Source organism: Lagenorhynchus albirostris, chromosome 3 (genome assembly GCF_949774975.1).
Source record: "Lagenorhynchus albirostris chromosome 3, mLagAlb1.1, whole genome shotgun sequence".
Taxonomy (NCBI): Eukaryota; Metazoa; Chordata; class Mammalia; order Artiodactyla; family Delphinidae; genus Lagenorhynchus; species Lagenorhynchus albirostris.
This window is the reverse complement of record NC_083097.1, coordinates 167,471,568-167,494,023: the sequence shown is the minus strand read 5'-3', so window position 1 is coordinate 167,494,023 and position 22,456 is coordinate 167,471,568. Positions and strand designations below refer to the sequence as shown.

The 22,456-nt window shown below is 51.1% G+C and overlaps 2 protein-coding genes across 6 annotated transcripts in view; one reads left to right on the top strand and one right to left on the bottom strand.

Annotated features, from left to right (window-relative positions):
* Nucleotides 1-3,667: 3,667 nt before the first annotated feature.
* Nucleotides 3,668-15,287, bottom strand: ARRDC5 (arrestin domain containing 5). The gene is made up of 3 exons (XM_060146728.1): nucleotides 15,035-15,287; nucleotides 13,367-13,575; nucleotides 3,668-4,195 (listed from the first exon to the last, which is right to left on the bottom strand). Exons 1-3 carry the CDS (start codon nucleotides 15,285-15,287, stop codon nucleotides 3,668-3,670), a joined length of 990 nt encoding a protein of 329 aa, XP_060002711.1.
* Nucleotides 15,288-18,655: 3,368 nt separating this feature from the next.
* The window catches only part of UHRF1 (ubiquitin like with PHD and ring finger domains 1), a 33,094-nt gene continuing 29,293 nt past the window's right edge, over nucleotides 18,656-22,456 (top strand). For 4 of the 5 annotated variants that reach the window (XM_060145496.1, XM_060145495.1, XM_060145494.1 and 1 more), the window contains exons 1-2: nucleotides 19,347-19,463; nucleotides 20,100-20,266. In XM_060145496.1, the coding sequence (XP_060001479.1) occupies nucleotides 20,114-20,266 (153 nt within the window). In that variant the 5' untranslated portion in view covers nucleotides 19,347-19,463; nucleotides 20,100-20,113. Of the gene's footprint in view, nucleotides 18,803-19,346; nucleotides 19,464-20,099; nucleotides 20,267-22,456 lie in introns of those variants that run through there. The other variant, XM_060145493.1, reaches the window with a different exon arrangement.

Below are 22,456 nucleotides of genomic sequence, written 5' to 3'. Positions count from 1 at the left end.
AAATGGTCGGGACTTACCTGGTGGCGCAGAGGTTAAGAATCCGCCTGCCAGTGCAGGGGACACAGGTTGGAACCCTGCTCCGGGAAGATCCCACATGCCGCGGAGCAACTAAGCCCGTGCGCCACAACTACTGAGCCTGCGCTCTAGAGCCCGCGAACCACAACTACTGAAGCCCACGCGCCACAACGAGGAGCCACCGCAATAAGAAGCCCACACACCACAACGAAGAGTAGCCCCGCTCCCTGCAACTAGAGAAAGCCTGCATGCAGCAATGAAGACCCAACACGGCCAAAACTAAATAAATAAAATATTTTTAAAAAGAAAGAAAACAGTATACCAAGTCCTCAAAAAATTAAACATAGCATTGCCATATGATCCAGCAAGGCCACTTCTGCGTATATACACAAAATAATGGAAAGCAGGGTCTCAAAGAGATATTTATGTGTGTACCGTGTCGTAGCAGCGTTTTTCACAGTAGCCCAAAGATGGAAACAAATGTCCACCAATGCGTGAATGGATAAACAAAATGTGACGTATACAGACAAAGGAATATTATTCAGCCTTTAAAAAAAGGGGGTGCTGGTGGTGAGGGGAATGGGGAGTTAATGGTTAATGGAGACAGAGTTTCAGTTTGGGAAGCTAGGAAAGCTAGTTGTGGTTGCACCACAGTGTGAATGTGCTTAATGCCTCTGAGCTGTACATCTAAAAAATGGAGAAGATGGTAAATCATGCCGCGTGTATTTTACCACAATAAAAAAAGATACATATCGGAAGAGTGAGGATATTGGAATATGGAGTATATAGAGGTGAGAGGATGGAACTGCCCTGGGAGTGATCGTGTTACTGTGATTATCTAGACGCTTCTAATTCTCAGGGTACTGGAAGAAGTGCAAAGTACAGGGACCCAGCACCGTGATGCTACAATTTACTGCAAAACAATCTGGGAGAGAGAAAAAGAGGAAAAGAGCAAATATGGCCAAAATCAACAACAGGAGGCTCGAGGTGGATGATCACCTGTCTATTGTATAATTCTTTCAAGCTTTTTCCATAGGAATTGGAATTTTTCCAAATAAAAAGTCTAAGAAGGACAAGGACAGTGAGGTGACCCTAGGCGCAGTGACCTGGAGGTCACTGAGACCTGACTGGTGAGCTGTTGGAGTTGGAGAAGTCCATGGAAGGGAAATAAATCCTAAAACTCATAATTAGCATCTGGCTGGCACTTACTGTGGTCCAGAAGTTCTCCTAAAAGCGGTGCACATACTAGCCCTTTTATTTTAATTTTTTGGCCGCACAGCAATATGGGATCTTAGTTCCCTGACCGGGATGGGACCCCTGCCCCCTGCAGTGGAAGCATGGAGTCTTAACCACTGGACTGCCAGGGAAGTCCCTAATCCTTTTAATCTTCTCCAAACTCTAGGGCTAACAACTTTTGTTTTTTCCATTTTACAGATGGGGAAACTGAGGCCCAGAGAGGAGAAATCCCTTGTCCCAAACAGAAGGAAGTAAGGATAGTATGGTGGGAAAGAATCGGAGGCCCCCCCCCGGGTTCACAGACGCCCCCTTCCGGCCTGATGACACCCCAGCTGTGAGGGCTAGTCACCAGCTGGCTTATGATCCACCTCTGGGATTCTTGAAACGCTCTGTCCCACCATCCAAGAGGAGCAGAGTCCCGAACACTGTTGTTATACATTAACAATTGCTTGTTATATCTTTAACAACCACTTGGGGGCTGGAGTGGTGCCGGGGCCCTGAGGAGGACTCTGCTGTGATATCCCCACCTTAATTTCCCCCCCATATGGAACAGAGCTGGACAAAGGCCTTTGTGGTGTATGAGGTCAGGACCAGATGGAGGAAGGGTCTGGGACTGGGGAGCCCTTTGGAGGGCAAGAGGCATGGCTGGAAGGCTTCCTGGAGGAGGCGACATTGGCTCTGCAGCTTTGAAGAGCACAGCCCTTCTGGATCTAGTTCTGGGGAGGTGGGGATGGCCCAGACCTGGTCTCCAGAGCCTCAAGGATGCTCAGGCTGGGGCCAAGGACATTATGGCAAGCAAGATCATCCTCTTCCTCCCTAAAATAAACCATTTTGAATTTTCGGGAAGCAGGGCAGCGGAATGACACCGCCTCAGGGTTGGATCCTTTTGTCCACTGCAAAAGGAAGATTACATACCCAAATCAGCAGGGGTACATCCCCACCCAGGCCCAGCAGTGACCCCTGCCAGGGAGCCAGGACTGCCACAGAAGCTCTTTTGGAGACACCCTGTAAACATGGCTGAAAGTGAGAGATCTCTCTCATGAAAAAATTTTTTTTTAAAGAGAGAAATAGCAAATTAAATCTGTGCATTCTATCTGCACCATCTCCCCTCAAAAAAGTTTGATCTGAAACAGCATCTCAGAATGTTCCGGGATGCCTTGGGCCCGCCATTCAAGTGTATATGCCTCCCCTCTGCATGGTTTATGGAGGGCCCGCGGCAGGGGTGAGGCAGGTGCGAGTATTTTGTCGCCTGCGGGTGCTTGGAGAAATATTTCAGAGTCATTAGCCAAGAATAGACACTCTGGCCCATTCCTTCATTCCTGACCACCCAGGACCTGGTGGGCCGCAGCGGATGCTTTGGGGACCCGACGGAGGTTTAAAAGATTTTAAGCCGAGGAGTATGGTGGCCCGACTTGTGCGGAGAGTCTTTTAGTTGCTTGGGGAATCGGATGACCAGATAAAATACAGGATGTTCAGTTAAACTGGCATATCAGGTAAACAACGAATGATTTTTTAAAGCATAAGTAGATACCAACTGTGGTGAGGGACATACTTATGCTAAAAAATTATTCTTTTGAAATTCAAGTCTAATTGGGGGTCCTGGATTTTTATTTGCAGGAAGGACAGAACGTGGGGATCCAGGTCAGGGGTCAGGAGACCCAGGTGCAGGTGACCGCCCTGGTCCAGGGGATGGATGGGAGGAAAGCTGGATGCAGAGGAGGGCAGAGAAATAGGCGGATTCTGGGGAGATTTTGGAGAGGGGCCCCTATGGCTTGCTGATGGATTGGACGTGGGTGGATGTGCTGGGAGGACTTGGGCTTTTACCCTGAATGTGGTGGGGGAGCCGGGGAGGGGGACTGTGAGTGGACGAGGGATACGATAAGAGGCTCCCAGACCCAGCCTGGGGACTCAGCAACCATCCGTCCGAATAAATGGCCCCAGCCTGGGTCTCCCCACCTCGGTACTGCTGACATCTGGAGCTGGGCCATTCTCTGTGGGAGACCGTCCTGGGCACTGTGCGGCACAGAGCAGCATCCCTAGCCCCCACCCCCTGGATGCCAGGAGCGCACCCTGCTCCCCTCAATTGGGATAACCGATACAACCAGGCTTTGCCAGTGTCCTCTGGAGGGCAGAGTCGCTCCCAGTTGGGGATCCCTGGTCTTGGCACTGTAAGAGCCAGCAAGCAAATGGGTCTGGGGTGCTAACTGGGGTGCGGTCCTGGAAGGCTTTGTCCTCTACTGGTATTGAGTGATCTTTCTTGGGATGGGAGAAATGGAGGACCGCACGGCTGGAGCTTGGCAAGTTTCAGACTACGTGCTGCCCAAGCCTGGACTCATCTGAAGGCCATCTGCACGAGGCAAAGGAAGGACCTGCCTTAGAGTTTGATAAAACTTGAAATATTTAGACGTTTGGGCATTTAATTCTGATGATCCAGGCTCACGATAACACTGCTCCCGTCCAGCAGCCCGCAGCTGTCTGAGTCCACGGGGGCTCTGGTGATAATGATGGGCACCTTGACCTTGACACTGGTCAGGGACCAGGGCAGGTGGACAGTGCTGACCAGCTCGTAGTAGGTGTTCATGATCTCGCTGTCCCGTGTGCCGCAGCTCACGGACAGCACGGGCGGGAGGTAGAAAGTGCTGACGATCTTGGTGGTGTTGAAGGGTGTGATTTGGGTGTTGGCCTCCTGCCGAAGCAGCTCACTGCTGTCCACCCTTGAGTGTCGCTCTGCATTGGGTGTGAAGCCCTCGTACTGCACGTGGGCGTAGAGGGCGAAGATGACCGTCTTGATGCGCTTGCTGGTCTGGTTGTTGATTTCCGTGGTGAAAATGACCCTCTCCCCTGGCGTGAAGATGTTCTTTTCCATCTGGATCTGCAGGCAGATGGTGCCCTGTCTGCAGCAATTGTAGTAGATCTTTTTCTTGGCCTCCACGACCAGAGGATTCTAGAAAGGGGTGGGGGGAATGGACAATTGTGAGGCATTGCGGCCACAAGATCCACTTGCTCACCCAACAGTCCACCAAAGCCTTGAGCCTTTGGGACTCTCCTAGTAAGAGGCACTGGGATGGAATCTGGAGTCTTGGGGATTTTGCAGCCCAAAGTCATTCCCAGCTTTGCCATTTAATCAAAATCCTGTGCCATTCTGACTGTCAATTTCCTTGTCTGTAAAATAGACCTAAGAAATTCACAAGGCCCTGGCTTTATCCCCAGCTCCATAACTCACTTGCTGTGTGACCTTGTACCAGTGCCTTGACTTCTCTGAGTCTTAGTTTTCTGGAAGACAGGGAATGTCTTAAAACTAATGTCTTAGTTTTCTGGAAGACAGGGAATGTCTTCCCTGTCTTTTCTGGAAGACAGGGAATGTCTAAGCCCAGAGCTAGGGCTTACCCAAGTAGTTCAGACTTAAGGAGAAAATATTATGGGCTCTGAATCATGAAAACTGTAGAGTTGAAATTATGTAACGTGTTTAAATAAAGGCTTCAAAAAGCAGCCTTTATATCAATTGGTTAGCTGCTGGATTGCAAATAAAGTCACATATACGTTATGTTTAATGTGTGGCTTGGGTAACATTTGGCTTTTTATTTGTGGGTACTACTGTAAAAGATTCGAGGGAATTCTCTGGCCGTCCAGGGGCTAGGACTTGGCGCTCTCACTGCCGAGGCCCAGGTTGGATCCCTGGCCAGGGAACTAAGATCCTGCAAGCCATGTGACCAAAAAATAAATAAATAAATGAAATAAAATAAAAGATTTGTTGTGAGGTGGAGTGCGCTTCCAATGATTTGCTCTCCACTTCTGCTGACTTCCTGTATCTTCTTCCAGAGGAACTTAATACTTTTACAAGCGTGTGTGCGTGTGTGTGTGTGTGTGTGTGTGTGTGGCATTTGTCATGCTCATGCAAATGTTTGTATTGTTTAGGAGTACATTTATTTATTTGTGGTAGAAGTACACAGTATTGTTTGACATATCTGAATGCTTTAAATAAATCAAGCCTCATATCTTTTCCAGCAACCTGCTTTTCTAGCTTAACATCCTGTGTTTGAAAGGCATTCGTGTTGGTGCCTGTCATTCTGATTCATTTGTTTCCACGATGGCAATGGAATGTGCTGCAAAATAGTTAATTTACCCTTCCCCCTCCAGGATAGACATTTATATATATATATAATATACATATTTTATGTATATATATATATAATTTTTTTTTTTTTTTTTTTGCCGTGCTGTGCGGCATGCAGGATCCTAGTTCCCTGACCAGGGATTGAACCCGCGCCCCCTGCAGTGGAAGCATGGAGTCCTAACCACTGGACCGCTAGGGAAAGATAGACATTTATATTGTTTCCATGTGTGTTTGACATCATAAAAGAGCTGGAAGGAGCATCTGAAGACACTTCTTGGGCTTACATACAAGAAAGTGTTGCTCTACCAAAGAAGATATACAGATGATCAATAGGCACACGAAAAAAGGCTCAACGTGGCTAATCATCAGAGAAATACAAATCAAAACCACAATGAAATAGCACCTCACACCTGTCAGAATGGGTATCATCAAAAATTCTACAAATGACAAATGCTGGCCAGGATGTGGAGGAAAGGGAACCCTCCTACACTGTTGGTGGGAATGTAAATTGGTGCAGCCGCTGTGGAGAACAGTATGGAGGTTCCTCAAAAAACTAAAAGTAGGGCTTCCCTGGTGGCACAGTGGTTGAGAGTCTGCCTGCCGATGCAGGGGACACGGGTTCGTGCCTCGGTCCAGGAAGATCCCACATGCCACAGAGTGGCTGGGCCTGTGAGCCATGGCTGCTGAGCCTGCGCGTCCAGAGCCTGTGCTCCGCAACGGGAGAGGCCACGACAGTGAGAGGCCCGCGTACCGCCAAAAAAAAAAAAAAAAAAGGGCAGAAGACCTAAATAGACATTTCTCCAAAGAAGACATACAGATGGCCAACAAACACATGAAAAGATGCTCAACATCACTAATTACTAGAGAAATGCAAATCAAAACTACAATGAGGTATCACCTCACACCAGTCAGAATGGCTATCATTAAAAAGTCTACAAACAATAAATGCTAGAGAGGGTGTGGAGAAAAGGGAACACACTTACACTGTTGGTGGGAATGTAAATTGATACAGTCACTATTGAGAACAGTATGGTGCTTCCTTAAAAAACCAAAAATAGAACTAATATATGACCCAGCAATTCCACTCCTGGGCATATACGTGGAGAAAGCCATAATTCAAAAAGATACATGCACCCCAATGGTCATTGCAGCACTACTTACAATAACCAGGTCATGGAAGCAACCTAAATGTCCATCAACAGAGGAATGGATAAAGAAGATGTGGTACATATATACAATGGAAAATTACTCAGTCATAGAAAGGAATGAAACTGCACCATTTGCAGAGATATGGATGGACCTAGAGACTGTCATACAGAGTGAAGTAAGTCAGTAGGAGAAAAACAAGTATCATATATTAACGCATATATGTGGAATCTAGAAAAATGGTATAGATGAACTTATTTGCAGAGCAGAAATGGAGACACAGACGTAGGGAACAGACGTATGGATACCAAGGGGGAAAGGGGAGGGTGGGACAGATTGGGAGATTAGGGGTGACATATATACACTACTTGGTATAAGATAGATAACTAATGAGAACCTGCTGTATAGCACAGGGAACTCTACTCAATGCTCTGTGGTGACCTAAATGGGAGGGAAATCCAAGGAAGAGGGGATACATGTATACATGTGGCTGATTCACTTCGCTGTACAGCAGAAACTAACACAACATTGTAAAGCAACTATACTCCACTAAAAATAAAGAGAGAGACACAGGCTACTATATACAAAGTAAATGATTAACAAGGATATATTATACAGCACAGGGAAATATAGCCATTATTTTGTAATAACTTTAAATGGAGTGTAGTCTATAAAAATATTGAATCACTGTTATACACCAGAAACTAATGTAATATTGTAAATCAACTATACTACAATTTAAAAGAAAGAGTTGGTCTAGGACATAGAGTTGATGAATTTTTTTCTGTAAAGAGCCTGATGATGAATCTTTTAGACTCTGCAGGCCACATAGAGTATTTGTTACATATTATTCTTTTTTAAAAAACCACAACTCATAGTTGAAACGTAGGTTTTAATATTGTGGCGAAAAGCACAAATCTATATATCCATCGGCATCTAAATCTATGAAAGAGAAATAAGTTTCATGAAATAATGCTTATCCTTGCTACATGCCTGCTGAGAATTCCTCTTCTACCCTCTTCTATTCTGTTTAATCTATTCTTTTAAAAACTGTTGATTGGACCCTCTGAATTGATTTTTCTGGTATTTCTAGTCTACTTACGCTATTCTATTCTATCATTTTGTTTTATATGAAACGAAAATGTTGTAACCCACCAAATTTATTTTTTCTGGTAAATTCTATCCCCTTTTACGTATTCAATACTATTCTATTCAGTCCTACACATTGATTTTATAAAAACAAAGTCTGTTGCAACCCACCAAATTTATATTTTCTGACATATTCTATTCTCTGTTTTCATTTTTAAAAATTAATGGCAACCCACCGAGTGGACTTTTTCTGATATTTTCTATTCTACCTATTTTATTCTCTGTTCTGTTTTCTTATTTTATATTAAGAACAACAACGTTTGCAACCCACAAAATTGACATTTTTTGATATTTTTCTATTTTGGTCCTGCCTATCCTTTCATTTTGTAGAAATATGCTTTGCAACTTGCTAAATGGATTTTGCACCCCACTAGCGGGTCATGACCTGAGGTTTGAAAAACACTGTTCTAGGTTCAATGCCTTTCCTCTTGGAGACCTCAGGCTGACCCCCCGACCCCTTCAGCCTCACCTCCTACCCTCTGCCTCTGGCTTCTGCCTATCTTCAGCCTTCCCACTCTTTCCCTCCTCTTGGAAGGCTAATTGCAGCCCATTTCATTCTAAACCCCTCCAGTCTTATTCGAAAATTCGTTGCATGCGTTAGGACCCTGCAGGCATTAAAGGACTCACTGCCCTAACTCAAGGCCAAGCCAGCAGTTCTGTCCTGGTCCTGAAGGAAGTGCCGAGAGGCAACAGGGGTGGCCCATCAGAGAGACCCCCGCACCTGGCCAGGTGGGGTGGCCACAGGGCTCTGATTTCCAAGAATATTAGGGCACAAACTCAACATTGATTTTCCATACCCAGGAGTTTTTTGGGACCCCATATTCCTTTGGCATATATGAAACTTTGGGGGATTCATTCATTCAACCAGTATTCGTTTGTATCAACTTGGTGCAAAGTTCAAGGAAAACCCACAGCAGTGAAGACCAGTCCAGTCTCTGCTCTGGTCTGGAGATGGACATATAAATGGTACATTCCTTTTTTTTTTTTTTTTTAGTGGTACATTTCTTTTGTTGTTGTTGTTGTTTATTTATTTATTTATTTATGGCTGCTTTGGGTCTTCGTTGCTGTGCACGGGATTTCTCTAGTGGCGGCGAGCAGGGGCTACTCTTCGTTGCGGTGCGCGGGCTTCTCATTGCGGTGGCTTCTCTTGTTGAGGAGCATGGGCCCTAGGCACATGGGCTCCATAGTTGTGGCTCATGGGCTCTAGAGCGCAGGCTCAGTAGTTGTGGCGCACGGGCTTAGTTGCTCCGTGGCATGTGGGATCTTCCCGGACCAGGGCTCGAACCCAGGTGTCCTACATTGGCAGGCGGATTCTTAACCACTGCGCCACCAGGGAAGCCCTAATGGTACATTTCTGATAGGGATAAGCTATGAGGTTAGGCAAGGGGGTGAGGTAAGGGGAGTCAGGATGCCAACTCTTTCAGACTTCTTGGTTAGGAAAGGTCTTGGGGACATGTCCTCTACCCAATGGTACTGCTTGTTGGAAGAGGCAACGGGTCACGTCTTTCAAAATTCTAAAGGTACACAGAGAGGAGTGAATGTGGAAAAATCGGAACCCTCGTTCATGGCTGGTGGGAATGTAAAATGGGGTGGCCGCCGTAGAAAAGAGTCTGGCCACTCCTCGAAAGGTAAAACATAGAGTTACCATCTTTCCCAGTTCCACTCCTAGGTGTCTACCCACGAGAAATGAAAACTCGCGTCCATGTAAAAACTTGCACACGTATGTTAGCAGCAGCATCGTTCCTAACAGCCAAAATGTGGAAACAATCCAAGGTCCATCAAGAGGTGAGGGGAGGGACGTCCAGACCAGGCAAATCCACAGAGACAGAGAATGGATTTAGTGGTGGCTGGGGGAGGGGACGGAGAGGTTTGGGGGTGACAGCTAAGGGATGCAAGACTTCTTTGGGGGATAATAAAAGTGTTCTAAAACTGACTGTGGTGAGGGCTGTACAACTGTGAATGCACTAAAAGCCATTGATTTGGACATTTTATTTTATTTTTATTTATTTATTTTTTATTTGGCCGCACCGCTTAGCACATGGGACCGTAGTTCCCCCATGAGGGATCAAACACACGCCCCTTGCGTTGGAAGCATGGAACCTTAACCACTGGACCGCCAGGGAAGTCCTGATTTGGATATTTTAAAGGGGTGAATTATAAGGTATGTGAGGTGTATATCAATAAAGATGTTAAAAAAAAAGAAGTGGAAGGGGAAAAGTTTGCCCCTCCCCTGCTCCCTCCCAGGAGGCAGTGTCTGTTGCCGGTTTCTCTGGTCTCTGGAAAGAGACGTCTGTTTGTTACACCTGCAAGGAAGTTCTGTGCAGTTTTTGTTTTTACCACCAACGGCTAGACATGCTGTTCTGAACTTTGCTTTACTCATTCAACCCAGTAACTTGGAGGTGCTGAGAGGGAGAGCTGCCTCACTCTCTGTCTCTGTGTCTTGGTCTCTCTCTCTCTCTCTCTCTTTGCTGTATCTGTAGAGTTGATCTTTGTGTACTGCTACTTTAATTGACTTAGCAACAAACATTTAAGCTGTTGCCAGTTTCTGGCCACCACAAACAGTGCAGTGAGAGGTCATGTCACACACGTGAAAGGATAGCGATGGGAGAATTTTCTAGAAGGGAAATGGATGGGGCAAAGTGCGTGTTCATTTTAATATGGATATTGCCTTCTGTGGGGGTTGTGGCGGTTCATTGGGGCATCAGCAATGCCGGTGATTGGTGATTGAAGACCTGGCTTCCAAGCAAAGATCTGAAGGATGAGGGGGAGGGATAGGAAGATCCGGTCACAGGGTTCCAGGCAGAGGGCGCAGCCTGTGCAAAGGCCCTGGGGCAGCACCATGCCTGGCGTGTTGGAGGAACAGCAAGGAGGCCAGTGTGTCGGGAGCAGAGTGAGCGAGGGGGAGAGAGGGAGGAGGGGAGGGCAGGGAGGGGACGGGGCAGGTGGTGCAGGGCCTTGGGGGCCGCGGGGAGGCCTTGAGCTTTTACCCCGTGGAAGGTGGGAGCCCTGGAAGGCTGAGCAGGGTCATCACCTGAATCCTTTCAGCTGCTATGAGAAGGACAGATTATAGGAGTCAAGACTCCGTGTCTACTTGGACCAGAGCAGTAGCTTCTGCCCTGGTCCACCAGCTCCTGCCCTCACCCTGCCCCCTACAGTCTGATTAAAACAGTACTGAGTAGGGCTTCTCTGGTGGTGCAGTGGTTGAGAGTCCGCCTGCCGATGCAGGGGAAACGGGTTCGTGCCCCAGTCCGGGAAGATCCCACATTCCGTGGAGCGGCTGGGCCCGTGAGCCATGGTCGCTGAGCCTGCGCGTCCCGAGCCTGTGCTCTGCAACGGGAGAGGCCACAACAGTGAGAGGCCCGCGTACCGCAAAAAAAAAAAAAAAAACAGTACTGAGTAGCTGAAGAAAACACCATATTTCTGTACTCTCAAAACATATCTGTAGGGACTTCCCTGGTGGTGCAGTGGTTAAGAATCTGCCTGCCAGTGCATGGAGCACGGGTTTGAGCCCTGGTCCGGGAAGATGCCACATGCCACGGAGCAACTAAGCCCGTGTGCCACAACTACTGAGCCTGCGCCCTAGAGCCCGCGCGCCACAGCTATGGTGCAAGCGCGCCACACTACTGAAGCACGCATGCCTAAAGTCCGTGGTCCGCAACAAGAGAAGCCACCACAGTAAGAAGCCCGCACACCGCACTGAAGAGTAGCCCCCCCGCTCGCCGCAACTAGAGAAAGCCCGTGTGCAGCAACAAAGACCCAGTGTAGCCATAAATAAATAAATAAGTAATAAAAAGGAAAACATATCTGTAATAACTCCCTTTGCTGCGATAATAACGATTTGAGCTCTTCCCATTTACTAGGCATCCCCTATGTGTACACATCGTGCTGGGTGCTTTGTGATCCCCACAATCAAGGAAAGATTAGTAGTAGTAGTAGTAGTATTCCCGTTGTACAGATCAGGACAATCGAGGGTCTGGGAGGTGCTGTTAATTGCCCAAGGCCATCAGCTAGTGAAGGATCTGGCGGCAGAGATCTCAAGCTAGGTGTGGTCCCTATCAGCATTTTGCCCCAATTCCTGCCTTGTGCCCCCTGCGCCCTAGATTAACTCTTGAGGGAAGAGCCAGAGAAGGGCCAGAGCCCGCTCTGGGTCACACAGGGAGCAGGTGGCCAAGCGGGCCTTGAGCTCAGGTCTGCTTCATCTGATCCATCCCTCCAAGCATCTACCCCCCTGAAGTAGGCCGGGCTAGAGATGATCCCTGTTACACAGATAAGACTACCCGGGACTTCCCTGGCAGCCCAGTGGTTAAGACTCCATGCTTCCAATGCAGGGGGCGCACGTCTGATCCCTGGTCAGGGAATTAAGATCCCACATGCCATGTGGTGCAGCCAAAAAAAAAGGCTACCTGTGGCAGCAGCAGCAGTGACAAGATTTATGGGGACTTAATATTCTGGGGCTTCTCTCCTACCACCACTGCTGGCCACTGTGCAAGGTCCAGAACTTGCATGAAGTCCACTCACTGCTCCTTCTGAGATCTAGGGGACAGGCACCATCTCTGTGCCCATTTGACAGATGAGGAAATGCAGGCACAGAGAGGCCACATCACTTGCAGAGGGTCACACAGCAGGTAGGTGGAGATGCTAGGATTTTTAACTTGGACGTTGAAAACTAAAATGCCAGCCCTCTGAACCACAACACTCTGATGACAAATGGGTCCCCAGGGAGGTGAAGTGACTTTGGCCAATGTAAGTCCACCCTCCCTTACTTCCACCTCTGCACCTGGCCTCCAGAAGCTGTCCAAAAACTTCCTCCGCTCAGGTGACTGATGCCACAAGGCCATTCCTTCCCCCTGAATGGAGGGCATCCCCTTTCCGTGCTTCTTGGTGGGGGGCACCACCTCCATTATCAGTTCCTGGAGAGTCACCGAGCGCCCAGGACCCTCAGTCAGGGGTCACAGAGGGGCCTCTGCTCACTCTTTTTTTTTTTTTAATAACATTTATTTATTTACTTATTTTTGGCTGCGTTTGGTCTTCGTTGCTGCACGCGGACTTTCTCTAGTTGGGGCGAGCGGGGGCTACTCTTCATCGTGGTGCACGGGTTTCTCATTCCGGTGGCTTCTCTTTGTTGCGGACCATGGGCTCTAGGCTCAAGGGCTTCAGTAGTTGTGGCATGCGGGCTAGTAGTTGTGGCTCGTGGGCTCGGTAGTTGTGGTGCACGGGCTTAGCTGCTCCGCGGTATGTGGGATTTTCCCGGAACAGGGCTCAAACCTGTGTCCCCTGCATTGGCAGGCGGATTCTTAACCACTGCGCCACCAGGGAAGTCCCTCTGCTCACTCTTGATTCTTGAATGTCAAGGACATTCAGGGCCCATGTCATTCCCTGTGGGGGGCACTGCGGGGTGTGGAGCGTCATCCCTGGCCCACACTCTCTTGATCCCACTCATCACCCCTCCCCAGTTGAGACAACCAAAAATGTTCCCAGACATCTCCCAGTGTCCCCCGCAGGGGCAGAATCACCCCAGTTGAGAGCCGCTGGTTTAGTTCCTGCCCTGGTTTCTGATTCCCCGTTTGCGAAATCACTGGGCCGGAGGAGAGGCCAACACCTTCCCTTCTTCCAGGTCACGGCCTCCCGTCTCCTGGCTGCCCGCCTCCCCCTGCCTCCGGGGAGCTTTGAGGACATGCCCTACCCCTGCTCCTTCTGCATCACTACCTGCAATGGGTTTTCTGCGTGGAAATCCGAAGAAGTCCCTTGAACCAACAAGTACCTTCTCTTCTTGGCTAGAATGTGCTCCCGACCCATGCAGGAGGCCTGCACGAAGTAAAAGACATGGCCACTTTTGCTGGTGAAGGTAGAAGGGAGCCTGGCAGGTAAGTTGAAATGGAAGTCAAAGGTGCGGCTGCCTGCACTTAACCAATTATCTGAAAGCAAAACACACCGATGCCATCAGAAGGTTCTAGAATCTTTTCTTCCCTCTTTTCTTTCTTTATTGTTTTGGCAGGGAGCTTGTTCTGGACCTGGCCTGTTTGTCCCTGAGCTAGGCTTAGCTCTGTGATTTTTAGGGATCGAAAAAGCCTAGGCCCATAAATATTAGGTCTCAGCTACGCTGGAGACCGATGCCCTGGGTAGGTGATGCGACTGGGGTGGTCACTCAAAACCACTGACCAGGACTTGCTCACCCGTGCTCTGGGCCTGGGAAACTGGAGGTCTGGCTGCAGGATTCGATCGCATATTCATTCAACAAACACACCTTGGGTCCCAAGGCAGGCAAATCTCCCTGCCCTGGCAGAGCTTGGCCTTCAGTGCACAGCATACAGTAGGTGCTTAATATTTGTTGATTGACTGAGTGGTGATGGAAGACCGGGGAGGGACTCACACTACCCCCATCTCTGTGACCTCCCTGTTTTATTTTTTTTTTGCACTTCTCCAAAACCCCCTTATTAGAGCGTTTTCCCTGCCTGATGGCAACCCCAGCGACGCCAGGGACCCTGTCAGCGTTTTCTTCGCTGTTGTATCCCCAGCATCTGCCATGGTTGTTGTGCACAGTAGGTGCTTAATACATGTTTGTGAAGTAAATGAGTGAACCCATCGCAGGCTTGGGGCTGATGCTTCTGAGGGGAAAGGATGCTTCCCTTGGAAATGGAGAAGGGTGATAGCTGATAATGTGGGTGATCAGGGGTGGGGGAGTGTTTTGGTTGAAAAAACGAACACCTAACAAACATTACTGTATACCCCTCCCCCCCCGCCCCACTATTCTGAGCCCTCCCCTCGACATGCCATTAAATCATTAAGTCCTCAAGGCAGTCTTAGGAGGCAGGACTTTTTCCTATTCCCATTTTCCAGGTGGGTTAACTGGGACACAGAGAGGCGGCCTAATTGCTGAGTATGAAGGCCCAGCAGGTTGCCGTTCCTCCCTTGGATATCTGGGCAGGTCCCCCTCCCATCACTAGATCTGAGCTTGGTAGTCACCTCTTTGGAGAGACCTTCCCAGGCTACCCTATCTAAAATTAAAAAAAAAAAATCTACAATTGAACTTTGTTCAGTCAAGCATTGGCCAAGTGTTCTGCTTGACTGTGGACTACCCGGAAACACCCCCATGGACATATTTTGGAAAGGACATATAGTTTCCTGGTAGCTTAGGCTTCCTGATGTCTGTCCAGACTTTAGATTTGAACCTGGCAGAGTTGGGGACTAGTCAGTCCTTCCCACGGAGAGCTTTCCTAGCCTTCTCCCTCCTATCTCTTTCCCTGTGACCAGGGGAACCAGGCCTCTGCCCATTTCTGATATCCCCGGGGGTTTGTTGATTGACTAACAGATGTGTTTACCTTCCAGACCCCGGTTCCTATTCTGGCTAAGGTTGGCGGCTGGCCTTGTCCTTACCCTCCACTGGGAATGTCTTTGTCTTGTGCACATAGTCAGCCTTGTTGTTGCAAATAACATCTCGGCTGTAATCGCGGGATGCCCCAATTTCTTCATTCCACTCCACATAACCTCTTCCCACGAGCTCCACCTTCACGATGGGGTCCACCAGGGTGCTGTTCAGAGTTAGAACCACCTGCCCTTTTATGCTGGAGCCGGCCAGGTAGACCGCATCCTTGGGCAGCACTAATTCAATGGACTTCACCACAGACATAGGGGGTTGGGGTGACGGAGAAACATCCTCCCCTCTCCCCCATGTCACTGAGATACCCGGTTCCTTGGCCACAGTGACGTCATCTGTCTGTGACATCATCCAGCCAGGGTTCCGGGAAGGGTTTCCCAATGGCCAGGATGAGAGGCAAGGCTGTTGGGAGTGGGCGGCTGCTTGGGACTCCCAAAGTCCTCACTGGTTGGTGAAATGGTAGCCTGACCTCTTTTTCCTAGGAAATAACGAACAAACGAACAAGAAAACCACAAGATCCCAACATTGCTGGCGACTAGGGAACAACTGTCATCCTGCCAGAGGTCTAGGGGCCTGGGTGGGAAGAATTCTTCCAGGCCCTGTGGTAAGGCAGGCATCGTGAGCTCTATTTACAGATGGAGAGGCACAGGGCATGAGCCCAGGGGTATTTTCTGCCCCATCCGATGGCCCCCAAATGTGGGTGTGTGCACCCCCTTCTCAGGGTTCACAGATTGATGCTGGGTCCTACACAGATAATCGTTTTCACCTTTTGTCTGTTTGTTTGTTTTGGCCACACCATGAAGCTTGTGGGCTCTTAGCTCCCAGAGCAGGGATTGAACCCGTGCCCTCAGCAGTGAAATCTCGGAGTCTTAACCACTGGACTGCCAGGGAATTCCCAGTCGTTTCCACCTTAATAGCTCTATATTTATATCAGTGTGTGTTAGAAGGAAAATGATAGCCATGGCCAGGACATGGAATCTGCTGTGTCTTGAAGATGCTCAGAGCGCGGTGGGCTCCATGTGAACGCGGATGCCACCACGAAGCAGTCTCTCTCTCTGCACAGCTGACACTCATCTTTATGCCAGCGTCTCCTCCATTGGTTGGGAAGTCCCTCTAGGGCAGGAATTTGTTTGCCAAACCCAGAGCCTGGTTCAGGCAAGGGAGGACAATTAAAGTTTGTTGAATGACTTAATGACTGTCGAGAGCATATCGTTCTGCAAAAGGGAAACTGGGGCCCTTGGCACCCTAGCAGTTATTCGTGGTATCCAATTCGCGCGTGGGCCGGTGCCTAAGCAGGGGGAGGGTCTGAAGCAGAAGAGGCTCTACAAAGTATCTGTTCTCCAGGCTCTGGCAGACCTCATTTACTCTTTGTCATATCTTGCTTTATTGGATGTGATGTCTTTTGCAGACATCGATGTCTTGTCTTCCTAACTAGTTACTAAACTTCTTTTGGAGATGCTTGGCATAGTCTCTTGCTCATAGTTAATTAACCCAAGCAACCCCTCTGACTTTCTCCAAATGACTAGAGAAATGGGGCCCTGCATCCCCACCACTCCAGGTCTTTTCTTCAGGGAAAGCCAGACACCTCTTTCTGTGTCACTTAACCTCATCCAAGGAGCCTGGGCTGTGCCCTGCACCAAATGTACATGAAGAATATATGGTCTATTTCTTCTTTCGGCCACGTTGAGTTTTAGCAACAGCTGGCACAAATGGATGCTATGCTCACGCCAGGAGCAGGCTGGGTTCCTGGGGCAGCTGTTGTCAATGTGGAAGATTTCATCTGCCTCACAAGCTCTGGGAGGCCTGCCTACCCGTTCTGTGACGTGGTCTCCATGTGGCTGATGGCTGAGCACCCAGAAATGCAATCAGTTGCATTGAGGAAGTCCTGAAGGTGGAGAAAATTAACAGGAGCACCTGGACTTCGTGTATTAGTTTCCTCTGGCTGCTATAACAAATGTCCACAAAGTCCGTGCTTTAAAACAACACAAATTAATTCTCTTACAGTTCTGGAGGTCAGAAGTCTGAAATGGAGCTAAAATCAAGGTGTTGGCAGGATTACATTCTAGGGTTCTAGGAGGGAATCTGTCCCTTGCCTTTTCCAGCTTCTAGAGGCTTCTCGCATTCCTTGCCTTTAAGTTTCATCACTCCATCCTCTCTTTCCATCCTTGTGTCTTTGACTCGACCCTCCCGCCCTTTGTCATTTAATAGGACCCTTGTGATGACATTGGGCCAGTACAGATAATCTAGGTTAATCTCCCCATCTGACGATGTTTAATTTAATCCCCTCTGCAAAGTCCCTTTTGCCATGGAAGTTTCTATATTCACAGACTCCAGGGATTAAGATGTGGACATCTTTGGGGGGCCATTAATCTGTCTACCGCCAGGGGAAACAAAAGCAGAAGTACCAGCGCCAAGACAGAAGGAACTCTACATGTGGCGAGAGAAGCCTTGTAAAAACATAAATTGGAGCTCATCGCTTTTCTGCTCACAGCCCTCCCATGCTACACACTGCTCTCAGGAGAAAGACCAAAGTCCTCCTGGTGGCCTGCGAGGTCTTATAGACACCCCTCTGACCTCCTCAGCTCCCACCGGCCCTCCCCTTTGCTGTGTCTGCCCTGCTCTCTGTCCATCGCTAAGCCTTTTCCGGCCTCTGAGTTTGCTCTTCCCGCCTTGACCCATCTGTCCTTGGTTTCTCATCTCAGATCTCAGCTCAAATGTCATCTGCTCAGAGAGGCCCACCTCTCCACCTTAACCAGAGTACCCTCTCTCCCCACCCCCCATACGGCCGCTGGTCACTCTCCAGCTCTTGTCCTGTCTTCATTGCATGTGCGGTATCTGAAATGATTTGCTTTATTTATTCATTTCTTGCTGGTCTCCCCAGATAAGAATGTAACGTCCCGGGAGACCACCAACAGGGTCGACCTTGCCCACTCTTACGCTCCCAGCTCTGAGCACCCTGTTCAGGCACTTTGTAGGTGTCTAGCATGGGTCACTGTATGCCCGCCAAGACTGGCCAGAGCAGAGCAGGCAGGGCGGAGGGGGGAGGGCAGCTCTGCCCGCCTGGACAGCCCGGAGAAGGCGGGAAAACGAGGCGGGAAAAACCAGCAAACAAGCCCTGCGGGTGGGTAGGGTGGGGAGCGCTGGCGAGCCCTGACGCTAGGAAATCAGGCTGGGGCGATGAGGCCCGTCATCGGGTGCAGGCGGTCTCCTGGGGGGGGTCCCCTCAAATTCTCCGGCAGAATTTAGACATTGATTCCCGCCTTCCTGCCCTACTGGTCAGTGCATGCCTGGGGAGAGGGGCTGAAGCAACGGACTTAGGAGGTCGGGGGTCTCAACGCTGGGGGCCCCTGCCCCCGGGGGGATCCCTAGGGCTCCTGAAGGGCACCCATGGTGGGGGGGGACTCAGGTCCCGCCACCCGACCCCATTACACGCTGGGCGCGCCCAGCAGAGCGCGCAGGGCTGGGCGGGGCCGTGGCCCGCTGGGCGGAGGGGGGGGTGGACAGAGGCGGGGGCGCCCCCCACCCCCTTTCTCGCTTCCCGCCACTGCGGCGGCCAATCACCAGGCAGGCGCCCGCCCCCGGCGCGGCCTCCTGTGGCCCCGCAACTCCCAAACGCCAAGTTTTCGCGGGAAAAAAATCAGAGCAGCTGGCAGCGCAGCGGGCAGTGGTGGCCGTCCGGGCGCTCGGGATCGCACGCACGTTCGCGCGGGGTCCCAGCCACACACGCGGTTCCTTTGCCATCCTCAGAAGGGCCGGCGCAAAATCAGGCGAGTGAATCGCGAGCAGTCAGGCGGATTGGGGTGCCAGCCCGGGCCAGGGCGCGGGTGGGCGGGGGTGGGGGGCGGGCAGGACTCGGCGCACCCGGCGCCTTGACTTTGCAAAACTTTCCGGGACTCTCGGCCAGCACGGGCGCACGCGTCCCCCGCGCCAGGGCTGCCCTACACGCGGTCTCGGGCTCTGCCCCCAGCCCTGCCGGCCCTTAGGAGTCGCCCCTGGCAGCCCGGGCTCGGGCAGGGGCGAGCGGCACATCCCTGGCGCCCCGCGGGGGTCGCGCCGGCTGGGTGGGGGAGGGCCCGGCGAGCCGCGGGGGAGGATGTCAGGCTCCGCGCCTGCGCGCGGGGTGCCCCGCGATTCAATTGTCGCGCCCGAGCCCGATTTCGCGCGCCCTTAGTTCCCCGGGCGCGTCTGGGCCAATGGGGAGCGAGCAGGGCGGGGCGGCCGGCCGCGGCGGAGCCAATGATCGAGGCGGCTCAAGTGAAGGGGGCGGGACTTGGCGCGCGGGCCCCTCGGCAGGTCCTGGCGGTGGGGGTGGGCGTGGGCTCGCCGGCTTGGCCCGCGCGGGCGGGCGGGAGAACAAGAGGGGCTCCGGGGCCGTGCGTCGGGGTCCGGGAAACGCAGGCTGGAGCTCGGGACAGCCGTGGGGCTGAGGTGAGTAGCGCTGCGCGCGCGGGGGCGACCGGGACGGGGCGGCCGGTTGCCATGGCCACCGCGGGGCGGGTGTGTCGCGCACGCGCGCGGGGGCGGCGGCGGGGGGCCGCGAGCACCGGGGGTCCCGAGCTCCCGGGTCTCTGGTGGGCTCCTTCCCCTTCGGTACACTTAGTTGAGTTCCCTGGGACTTCTGAAGTTCCAACCCGAGCCGGACTTTTGGGTTCCTCTTGCGTCAGTATTCATCCAGGGAATGAATGAATGGATGAATGAACAAACTCGGCCCCTGACCGTTTGGCTGTGTCCCCCTTCCTCCTCTGGACGCTGGTGTTTTTTTTCCCTCTGTGAAAGGCAGGGTGGGTTGACTGAGTGGTCCGGGATGCTTTTTCCTCTCCGCTAATTTCCTCTCCCTCCTCAGTCCTCCACCGGTGCTAATGCATTAACTCCTTAATTCACTCAGCCAGGCACTGGGCCAGCCGCGGCAGTCTAGGGGTATTACGGGGCTGGGAGGGCGTTCCAAGAGTTGCCCGGTGTCCACAGTCTGGACATTCATAGCAAGGATGACCTGAGTATGGTACAGCCCGGTGGTGGTGGTGACGGCAGCACTGACCGAGGGGTCCTGCTCTCTTGTCCTCCTAGCACCAGCAGGCACCATGTGGATCCAGGTTCGCACCATGGATGGGAAGGTGGCCCACACTGTGGACTCCTTGTCCAGGCTGACTAAAGTGGAAGAGCTGAGGAAGAAGATCCAGGAGCTGTTCCATGTGGAGCCAGGCCTGCAGAGGCTTTTCTACCGGGGCAAGCAGGTAAACCCGCCCTGCAGGCTGCCCGCCTGCCCGCCCAGCACCTTTGTTCTTGCCTCAATCCAGGCACCGCACACACACTCTTCCCCTGTCGTCCGGTCCGCTTCTCCACAGAAACCTCCAGTGTCTGAGCGAGGAACAAAGGCTCTCGACTCCTAGACTGACACATCAGGCACTCGAATCTGTTGCGTCTGGGGGCTTTTAAACTCCCAGCCCACCCCCACCCCCGCCTTTTTTTTTTTTTACCCTCCCCTCAAAATAATTTCTAGAAAAAATAAGTTGGAGGTGGCCGATGGAGGGCTGATGAATCTCGAGGAAGAGCCTAGAATCAATACTGAGACGCTAGGACGGAAGGGACCAGGTTTTTCTTTGAAACACGCACGCTGATGGCCCACGGTCTGTACCTATTTAGCTTCCGACCCCCACAGGGTTTTCTAGAAATTTGGATCAGCTTATTCAGAGTCGGAGATGGTGCTTGCTAATCAGGAATTTCCGCCACTTCTGGGCCTCCTCTCTGGCGGCAGCGGGGCCGCCCCTGATCAGGGGTTTGTGCTTTCCGCGGGCTCAGCTGGCCCTGCTCCTAGGTTTCCTTTCTTCAAGATTCCCCCACCCCACCCCCAGCCCCTGTAGCAATTGAAAATGGCCATCCTTGGTTTGTGGGCTGCCCACTTTGGGGACATTTTCTCTAGTGGCGCCCCTGAGGGTGTCCATTCTTGTTGGTGCGTGGGCAGGGGGGACGGCAGGCCAGGCTGTGAGTGGGATTTCCCTGAGTGGGAGATGGTCTGACAGAAAGTGTTGTTCCCATCTGCTGGGGCCACCCTGGAGTTGGGTGGCCTGTAGGGACCTCGGCATAGACAGCGCATGGGATTAAAAGTGTTCAGTCGGGCTCTCTGACTTTGTTGTTGTCGCGTTTTGAACTGGGTGCTGCCGCCATCTGGTGTCTAGATTGAAAAATAAATGCTCCCCGCCTGGCCAGGATTTTTTGAGGGCTGGGAGGATCCTGCCTGCCTCCTGAAAATGAGGCCTGATGATTAATTTCTTGGGCTTGAGGCGCCCTCCGAGACCTTTAACCTCCTTCCTGTGCGAGATACGAGGACTTGAATGTCTTAAGCATCTGAGTTAACGCTCCCCGCCTTGGGGAGGGAAAGCCGAGCTGGCGAACTGGGGGATTTGACTGTGGTCACGTGCGTGGCGCGGGTGGAGAAAAGGCAGGGCCGCGAGTGGAGCTCCCCTGAGATGCTGTTTCTCTCCCCTCTCCTCCAGCGGGGGCTCATCTTTGCAGCATCCAAACTGATTTTGATTTGCCTCTCAGTCTTTGTGTTCAGCAGAAGGTCCTTCCACCGAGTTTCTGAAGACCGCCTGCGGGCACCGGCTAAACAGTTCGTGGCATCATCCAAAGGCGGGTTGGATCGAGTTCCCTTAAGTTCAAGGCAGTGAATATTTCTGGGTGCCTGCTGTGGGCTGGGCACCGTGCATTTTAATCTTTACATTCAAAGACATGCAGAAAAGTTCAAAGAGCCATGAACACCTAAACACCTACCCGTGGCTCTTAGCACTGACATTTCCCACGTTTGCTTTATCACTGCAGCTGTCTCCCTTGCCTCTATCCGTCCACCAATCCATCTTATTTTGGGGGATGCATTGCAGAGAAAGTTCCAGGCACTGGTTCACGTCACCCCCTAAACCCTTTAGCATTGCCTGTCCTTAACTAGAGTACAATGTTTGTGGTTCTTGTTTCTTTAGATGTAATTTGCATATAGTGAGAGACACGTCTTAAGCGGACTTTTTGGAGTTTTGACAAACGTCTACACCCATGTAACCAAACCGCTGCCTCCCTGCATCAGGAACATAATAGGTGATCCACACGAAGGCTAACGAAAGCCTTCGTAACGTCTGTGTGAGTTAAAAAGTGTGATGATAAGCATCGTGCCTCTAATCATCAGGATATTGGCGCTGAGAGACAGCTCTGAACCCTGCCTTTCTCCTCATAACACAGCTTTTGAAGTTCTCAGAAGGTTCCACGTTCCCACGGGACCTCTAACTGCCACTCACCCCCTTCCCTGCGCTCACTCTGCGTTCAGCCCGCTCAGCGGGCCAATGCATAGCCAGTTCTGTCTTCCGGGTAAGGAGGCCAGGCCTCAGCCGTGATGCAATTTCCCCAAGGTTGCGCGACCAGGAAGTGGCCCAGCCTCA

Excerpts from the sequence above, each read along its gene's own strand:
- ARRDC5 (XM_060146728.1), bottom strand. The coding sequence starts at position 15,287 with ATGTCTGTGGTGAAGTCCATTGAATTAGTGCTGCCCAAGGATGCGGTC. Across the intron at positions 13,576-15,034 it reads AAAGACATTCCCAGTGGAGG|ATAATTGGTTAAGTGCAGGC; the intron begins GTAAGGACAAGG and ends TTTTGCTTTCAG. Across the intron at positions 4,196-13,366 it reads ACGCAGAAAACCCATTGCAG|AATCCTCTGGTCGTGGAGGC; the intron begins GTAGTGATGCAG and ends ACCCCTTTCTAG.